Source organism: Coptis chinensis, chromosome 2 (genome assembly GCF_015680905.1).
Source record: "Coptis chinensis isolate HL-2020 chromosome 2, ASM1568090v1, whole genome shotgun sequence".
NCBI lineage: Eukaryota > Viridiplantae > Streptophyta > Magnoliopsida > Ranunculales > Ranunculaceae > Coptis > Coptis chinensis.
In genome coordinates, this window is record NC_141457.1 from 71540285 (window position 1) to 71549494 (window position 9210).

Sequence of the window (9210 nt, forward strand, 5' to 3'; positions counted from 1 at the left end):
ATGCTTAAAGCAGGTTTGTGGAGGTATGGCACGCGACACTTAGTACGGTGCACGTGCCATTGAACTTGGGCTTCGTTTTTTTAATGGGCCAAGTGCATTGGACTTCAATTTTAGGCTTTCAGCTAACCAAGAGGTCCGGATATATTTGCTACAAATATTTCGGAATTCATAAATTTATTTTTTATTTTTTTATTTTTTATTAACAAGTCTGTTTTAAATGAGATTAGTAACTTTTTGATACAGGGCAGAGTTGAATCCTCACACTTCTAGTATCATCACCCAAAAGTTAAGAAACTGCCAATCTGAAAATTCCCAGTATCCGCTTAGAAGTTAATTCGTATAATTTTGTAAGCTGAAAAAACTTAAACAGAAATGTGCAGCGAAATTCTGAAAATTTTGACGATTTAAGATTGAGAAATACACACCACAGCTTGACCGTTGAAGTGCCTTCTGAATACTTATGCCATCGTCGTATGACAATTCGAGCGCCGTCCCATAATTTCTTGTTATTTTTTATTGTAAACGGATCAAAATATCAAATTGGTGTGTTCAATGTTTAAAAATTCAAAGAATCGGGTGAGACTTGAGAGCAAGTTCCCTGACAAAATAGCGAACGTGGACAAAACTGTTGTTAGGCAAACGTATATAAATCGAGAACAATGTGTAAATTGGGATGTAAAATCGTAACGGCGCTTATCTGCTAAAATTTACACTGCCATTAAAAAAGAGTGCGAGGTTTACTATTTACTAATTTTCATTCCATTAGGCACGACTCATTGACCAAAAGATTCTAGAGATCCAACTTTCGGTATAATTAGTAGTTGGTAACGCCGTAACACATAAACTAAGAAGAAAGTAATGTTGGTGCAAAATACCAGTTTAACCTCCAGACTTAAAAAAAGGTGCAAGTCTCAGATATGTTGACACTAATTTCAGATACTTCATCACGAAATTGATCATCCTCTTTCTTAAGACTGCATTTAAAATAATAAATCGGAAGAATTAGATGAGTCACACCCTCACAGTCACAGTAGCAAATTCAGTCAAAAGAGTTTTTGGTTGTCTAATCAAATTAAAAACTTGTCCAATCAAATTAACAACACGACAGAGGCGAAAATGATTCAAACGATAGCGCTCTCTAGAACACGTGTCCACGTTTAGTGACGTATGTGTACGGTTTATAGACAAGTGGTGATCGATAGTGCAGAACTCAACATTCAAATACTGTTCTTCATTTTTGTTTCTTTTAACATGTCCATTTCATGCGGACTGGTCATAAGCGGTCGGTGATGGATTTCTTAATTTAACTTCTTGATCCATTCATAACGGCATAAATATATATACTAGTATATATAATCTAAAGCTATTAAAAAGTTTAAAATTGTGATCAGACAACTTAATTAATCTGTAATCCTATACAGCCTTTCCACTTCAAAAGTTGATTGTTAGCGACTGACCGATTAGAAGAAATGTGAGTTTGGGTCAGATAAAATTACACAATTCTCTAACATTTTATCTGACACGAAGTTCACTGATTTCGATTATTCTCAAGAAGGTTTAATTGTAAATATTAACTATTTTAAAAAATCCGGCTCCCACTACAGTATTGCAATAGTAGTATTTAAATATTTATTTATGTGTCGACTCTTAGTCTATTTTTTATGATTGTTTTGCCTATTTTATTTTATGACTGTTTTGCTATTTTATTGATCGTTAATTTACACATAGAATAGTGTTTAAACTACAAGTGCGTAGCATGTGTATCATGCTAGTAATCAGAATATCAATGATATAGATTCTTAGGAGTTATCCTCATAGGAAATAGGAATTAAGTCATTAACACGAGCTAAATTGTATGTAGGGATTGGTTTGGGTCAGATTCTGAAAAATCCAAAACCGATAGATAAGATAATTGGGTATTTAAAATCGAACCGAACCGATAATATTATATTTTATCTGAAATAAAACCGAACCGATAAAATATATTGCAAACTGAATCCAAATTGAAAACTATAAAATCAATTAAATTTTAAATCAAATCAATTAATTTTAGTCACACAATTGATAAACTCTATAAAAAAAAATTAATCATAAATATTACTAAAATGTCATTTTATCGGTTGTGTGGATGACAAATCCAAAACCAAAACAATATTTTATCGGTTCAGTAGAACACAAACCAAATTACTAAAACTTAAACCATTTTTATCGGTTTGATTAGGATCGGAACCATTGACAATTTGACAGGCATACATAATTGTATGTATCCCAAATTCCCGAAGTCCCAACTCCCACCACAGGCCGGTATAGTCCATACTCCAAAGTGCAAACTAGCTCTTAAAGGAGTGGCGCCATAAGGTCCCATGGCATTAATTGGTTTTGAATAGATAGAGTGTAACTATGATTCCCGCATTAACTCATACAGGAAGCTGAACCACTTTATAACTAACTAACTATAGAAACGGTGGTTGGATGCGTGGGCCGTGGGTGCTTGTCGATTATGACCACTTGTGGTTTTATGGATCAGTCCTTCTCTTGCATGCTTTCGGCATCTTCAGTATTGGGATTCAGTGCCAAGCCCATAGTCAGTACCCAGTACCAATGTGACAATGTATCATTCTCATCTCCCGTGTGGTGACATAGAGAGCTGATGCAATTCACGCAGCTGTTGTCCCCTTCCAATTAACTCATCCAAATCCATACAGCATATGTGGCTGGGTGTCTAGCCACTGGTGGTGTGCTTTTTCGCAGTAAAAGACAAATAGACTCACTTTTTGCTATTATCCGATCCGGTGTCTTTAGACGATTATATTTGTGGATTACAATAAGACGGCAAAATAATTGCATTTGTGATTTGCACAAGCATGGCCTGATTCATTTCATCAAATTTTCCAATTTTGAACTTTCAATTAAGATTTTGTGCGCTGCAAATTTGCAATGTTGCATGGGCCTATGATAGCCTCGCTTTCTATTTTTCTTTTTCTGTCTTTAATCTGAAATTTCTAAAGTTCGTGCGTGCAGGTGATAAGTGTTATCCATCATTTCTGTCCCTTTGCAATTCCAATTCTCTTGGGTGAAGATATGATGAGCACCTTCTTGTGACTTTCATATATGGGCATATTATATAGATGAGTAAAGTCAGCAACCTAATATCTACAAAAAAATAGAAAACATATTTAGACCATAGACAAAGTAGCATTCTCCTGCCTTCATTATTAGAAGGGAATGAAATAACATGTATGCCCTTGATAATGTAAGATGTGGGCAAGTGGCATGTGGCTATTACTATATATATAGATAGATAAGCAAGTTTTTCTTCCTAATCACAAAAACAAATTGTGAATGAGAAAGGAAAGTACTTTTGGTTCATAGCCATAAGTTTATCACTCCATCACAAGTATAATTATACACTCCACTCTTTTCTTCTTCTTCATCCACTTTTTCCTTTTTTGTCTCAGTGTCTCACTCCCTTTTTTCACAACTGGTCCGTTTTCACTTAAAGAACAGTAACATGGCTTCTGATGACTCCATGACTATCAATTCATCTATGCATGAAGATGACTATGAAGAAGAAGATGATCATGACCATGATCAGCATCACCCCCACAATTTGTCTAGGCTTTCCATTTGCAGTAGCAAGCAGTCCATATTCGACTTCGATGATACTTGTGCTGGTGGTGGTAGTGGTGGTGACATGATGATGATGTTCATGTCAGGTTTATCAATTGAGTCTTCTTATGGTGAAGGAGAGGCAGATGAAGAATTTTCTGATGATCATAGCAAGGGAGAAAATGTTTCTGGTGCATCTTCAGACTCAGATAAGGATATAGGTTCATCATTATCACTTCCAGGAACACCACGCACATTGCAAAAGCATGGTGATGCTCATAAAGAGTACTATTGTAGTGAGACTGAAGCCGGTGGCAAGGGTTTCATAAAAAATAAGGCAAAGAGGAATTCAAGAACGAGAGTTGCACGAGAGAAATGGCTAGAAAGCGAATGGGAGAAGAAGCAGCATAAAGCAAAGTCCATGGATGGGGAAAGTGAGGGTTTAGTGCTTACTAAGCCTAATGGTGGGAGGAAGTCTATGTGTATGGACTTGGGGGAGGTTAAGGCTTGTAGAGATCTTGGTTTTGAGCTGGAACACCCGAGGATGCTGGAGATACCTACTCAACATTCATTTTCTACCATGGATACTGCTAGTAGTGGTGGCAATTCGCCCATCTCTAATTGGAGAATTTCTAGTCCAGGTGAGGCATTAAACATTTTTCTTCCATGTATCTCAGATATTTACTAAAACAGAGTCAACAACAGAACATTGCATCCATCATTGATAAATATGTGTCTTGTTTGCTTATCGTGATCATTGCATGCTAATTAAGTTACCTGATAACCTGAGCATCTCCGCCTAGCTGCCCGCTTGCCAGGTTGAACAGAATTTGTACCATTGAAATTTCCCCAAGTATGACCATGTACATATAGGCGAGACAGGTACATCAACCGGTAGAGCTTTTATAGACTGTGATGCCTCTATATAATGGATACAGTGATACATAAAACACAAAGCTAGCCTAAATTCCACATCTCTAGTGAGTACTCATTCGGACAGATTTTATACTGTTCTAAGAACGCAACTGGTCTTTAAGCTGTCCAAAGAATCCAATCCCAGTCGAACATCTACATTCACGGCTAGTTTCATATATGTTATCGAGGGACTAGACTAAGTTTATATTTGGTATATACTAGATTACCTATACCCCTATACGCCAGGGGTCTAGCAGAACTGAGTAATGAAGGTGCATTGAACGATTCTCAATTAAGAACAGAAGCCAATATATACCTGAGACAAGGCTAAATTGCTTGAGAATTTTCTTAGGATTCGAGAATTTGATAACAGAGTACCAGTTCAGTTCGGCGTATTCCTTAAGTGCAGTACTAAAGAGGATTGGTTGTAGAAAACTGAGAAAATATCTGAGTTTGTGATCATTCAATAATAATAGAATGGAAGTTAATTTATGAAGCATCAGTATCGTGTTTTACCACTCTATTACTAGTATGTTTTGTATATGGAATCCCTTCTTGACGGGGACTGAGCCAGGAATCGAATTTTGATCCGAGGTTCCTTTTTTTGATTACCTGTTTTGTTAGTTGTTCCAGTTCCGCTAAATCCTTCTATGACTACGTACTAGACTATGAATGATCCATGATTGTGATAATTGATGGAGTAATGTTACTAATAATTCAGGTGATGATCCGAAAGATGTTAAGGCTCGGCTCAAGGTATGGGCACAGGTGGTGGCGGCCTCTGCCTCTCGTCTTGTTGCCTAACTCGATCCAGTTATGGTTGAGAGTTTCTGCTCAAGTTTGGGATTGATGAGTGATTTGCTTCTATAAGATCTTCACATCATTTTTGTACATATCAGCTTACAAGAGAAGAGATGATTGACTCCTTACTATATAATCTTTACTTACCACATAGTGCCTCATGTTTGTATTAAGAGGCCTCTTGTATTAATATCTCTTCGTTTTTTTTTCTCTAGTTTAGGTGTGTTTGAGCACGCATTGGTTCTCATGTAGTCATATGTTTGGGCTATATATATTGGTAATGAACAAAGAGAAGTTATTTGATTCACTAATTAACGTTCGAGATTGATTTGTGCCCTCCACTTGCACAATTTATTTATTTGTCCTTGATATTATCAACTTTTCGTATCTTCTATACATGACTCTCAACTCCACAAAACTCAAGCATGTATGTTCTTATAGACACCAGGAGCAGGATATGTAATATCCAAATTCACCAGTTTGTACACACAGCTTTTTTAGTACAACCCTTCCTTTAATATTAACGAACAAAAGAACTTGAAGTTTTTGCGTTATACAAGGGTGCTAGTCCAAAATGTTCAGTACTTCAATGTAAACTCAAACTCATTTCCAGCATTTCCTTGCAGCCCGTTGTAAAAAAATGCCTCTTCGACAAAAAAATGGTTCGCAGCATAATATGTTGATTACCTTACATGTAATCAAACTTTTATCTGTACATGAATCTTGCTCGTTTGTTGATTCCTACGCAAGAGCTGAAATGTCCAGACCAAAGGAAACCATTCAATCTCCTCTGCCCTCAACTTTCTGTGTCATCTGTTTGTGGTATTTCTTGGAGATACTATATATCTACACTGATAAAAGTTCCAACGGCTTAAATTTCTCTGGCATAGAAGGTTACGTATTACTTTCATGAGCTTGTCATTAGTTGGAAATATTGAAACAAGTTACGAGTTTTGATAGAGAATTAGTGAAACCACCTGGCTGATAACATCTTAGTTGTCATGATGTCGTTTCCTATACGGCGCCATCAATACTATTTTTTTTTTTTTCTTATTCCTAAAGTGGTGTTCACCGCCCTTCGAGTGGTCCTATTCACCACGGAGTCCTGCCAGCCCACCAGGCGTTTCTCAACTACATACACAACAACGTCTAATTCATTCCTTGTTCATCACCACATACTAAACAGAAAGTTTAAAACATATATATGCCACAAAACTCTTCTTGAAGGAACGCCACAAAACTCGTCTTGAAGGAACACCACAAAAAGGTGCCGAGTTATGTTTTGGAAGTTCCAAGACCAACCAACAATTGCCTGACAAAACAGGCCAGCACTACACACTGAAACGCAACAATCACGCGACCATGCCTATCCATATAAGGGCACTCTCAACAAAGATTTATCCATATCCATATATATAGTATAACACCAGGCAACCTGCAAATCAGTCGTAGTAGTAGTGTAGTACGACGCGCACGTTTGGCTCATGTTGCATTCCATAACAACAGCTTCCCACAATTGAAATGCGACAAGTTTCAATTTCGAAAGATCAAATTGAAAAAAAATGTGATTTGTTGCTTATTACCATCAAAATTCGAAAGAAGATGAACGTGATAATTGATAAAGTAAGTTTCCTAATGATGACCACCCGAATTATATTAAGGCTCGGCTCAAGGTATGCCGTATCGGTACCACAGGTGGTGGTGGCCTCTGCCTCTCGTCTTGTTGGCTCGCTCTAGTCTCTGACTATTATTGAGACTATTTGCACAAGTTTGAAATGGATGAGCGATTTGCTTTCTCAGTTTCTCCAACATCTTCACATCATTTTCGTGAATATATGGTTCACTCACTATATGATTTTTCATTTATTTTCACTTACCACATTGTAAGGGAGTGATATCCCCCCTTAGGAATATCAGGCGCGTACTTAGCACAGTGGAACTATCACACCGACCTGTGGAACCAGATCGCACCTATAGGCTAAGAGAGCGTTCCAACACAGTTCGCACCAGTACGCGAACTATGCTACACTATGACTCAGCTTGCCTTCTAGAAGCAATCATGAGCATAGGAGCATAGGCAATGCATCAACGCCACCAACTATCGACCCGCATGCGCCAAAGCTACTTGCCCAGACTACAAATCTCCATCATCACAGCAGACCTATAAGGACAGGTCTCACACGCCTCTTTGATCTAGACCCCACGTTGGTGACACACTTTACACGTGGTGGGCGAGGATTCATTCTGAGCATCTATAAATACCCCTCCCTTGAACTATGCCAGACCTGATTCTTGCATCCCTGAAAAACCCAGAGCAAGACACGTAGGCAGTTCGCTCCTAAGCCGAACTCGGTCCCCCCTTATATCCCTTATTCAGTTCCCATCCGACTGTATATGTAAAGGAAAGCTAAATCACGCCTTTACATTGGCGCCGTCTGTGGTCTCGATTACTTGAGACATCATCTTCACACAAACCAAAAGAATCAAACACCAAAAACCACATATCTCAAGCCCACGAAGCATGGCAAGCCAAGAAGCTCAGGTTCAAGTCCTCGCAAATCAGTTAGGCGTAACCAATGAGAGCATTTCCTTGCTCAGGCAAGAAAATGCTGCTCTTCGGGCACAAGTTGACGCTCAACAACAGCCAGCTGGTAACGTTGCTGAGAACGGCATCAACGAAGTTAATCAAAAAATTAATGAGTTGTTGCAACGAATCGACCAGAGCGCAGTACGAAAAGACGCATTCCAGATCGTCCAGAAAATGCTTAAAACGTACTGCACTTCCCCGTTCACCACAGAGGTACTCAGTAAATCCTCTCCTCAAGATTTCGTCCAACCATGTTTTCCAATGTATGATGGCAGCACATGCCCTGGCCAGCATATAGCCCACTACATTCAAAGCCTAGCCCTTTACAGCTCCCCGGAGTTTGACTATCTTCACTGTCGGCTCTTCCCTGCCAGCCTCAAAGATGGCCCACTTGATTGGTTCTTTTCACTCGAATCAGACTCGATCAAGACTTTCGAAAGCAATTTCGATCGACCGACTTCCCGGCCGAGACGCGCCAAATGAGGGCGTAAAAAGCAAATCTTGATTCACTCTTCCAGCTATCATTTGGAGAGAATGAAACTATACGCCAGTTCCTAGGTCGGTTCAAAGCCGAGCTATTATGCATGGAAAGTGGCCTCAAAGAGTCTTTTGCCATACTGGCATTCTCCAACGCTTGTCGGGTGCGCAACACCGACCTCTCCAGGTCGTTGATGAGGTCGCTCCCAGAAACTCTATCAGAGCTGTACGCTCGGGTCGACAAGTACATCAAACAGCAAGAGGGTTTGCGACATCATGGTCTATCAGACGACCAAGAAGTGGCGGCAATCTCTGACGACACTCCACCTGCAAAAAAACGTCCCAGGTCACCAAGCACTAAATCAGGCAACCGCCTCGATAACAACAGAGAGTTCGCTGTCCTGACACGCTCTCCCAGCTACATACTGGAAAAGATCAAGCGAGCCTCTTACTTCCAGCCTAGCGTGCGGCAGCTTGCAGACCGACCTGACATGCCCTACTGCGCGTTCCACAAAGCAAAATGTCACGAAACCGACGCTTGCTGGGGGCTCAAACATTATCTCCAAGATCTCATCGAAGCAGGACAAATCAAGCAGTACACCAACATTGCTGACGGTGACTTGCGCCATAAACTTATGGCCCGACGAGTGCGGAGCAGATCTCCACCCTGCAGGGAACGACAATACCTCCAAGCTCGCTCCCGCAGCAGAGGACGCCCCGTCGACCGTCCCCAGCATGATCGTCACCCCCACTCGTCAGATCGTACCAACGGCCGAACCATCCATATGATTACTTTCCTGGATGACTCTGTTACTTCTTCC

General features: G+C 39.8%; 1 protein-coding gene across 1 annotated transcript; it reads left to right on the plus strand.

Moving 5' to 3' along the window:
- The first annotated feature begins 3317 nt into the window (after positions 1-3317).
- On the plus strand, positions 3318-5636 carry LOC147517596 (uncharacterized). Its single transcript, XM_086589770.1, has 2 exons — positions 3318-4250; positions 5246-5636. Exons 1-2 carry the CDS (start codon positions 3512-3514, stop codon positions 5326-5328), a joined length of 822 nt encoding a protein of 273 aa, XP_086445896.1. The 5' UTR covers positions 3318-3511; the 3' UTR covers positions 5329-5636.
- Positions 5637-9210: the final 3574 nt, after the last annotated feature.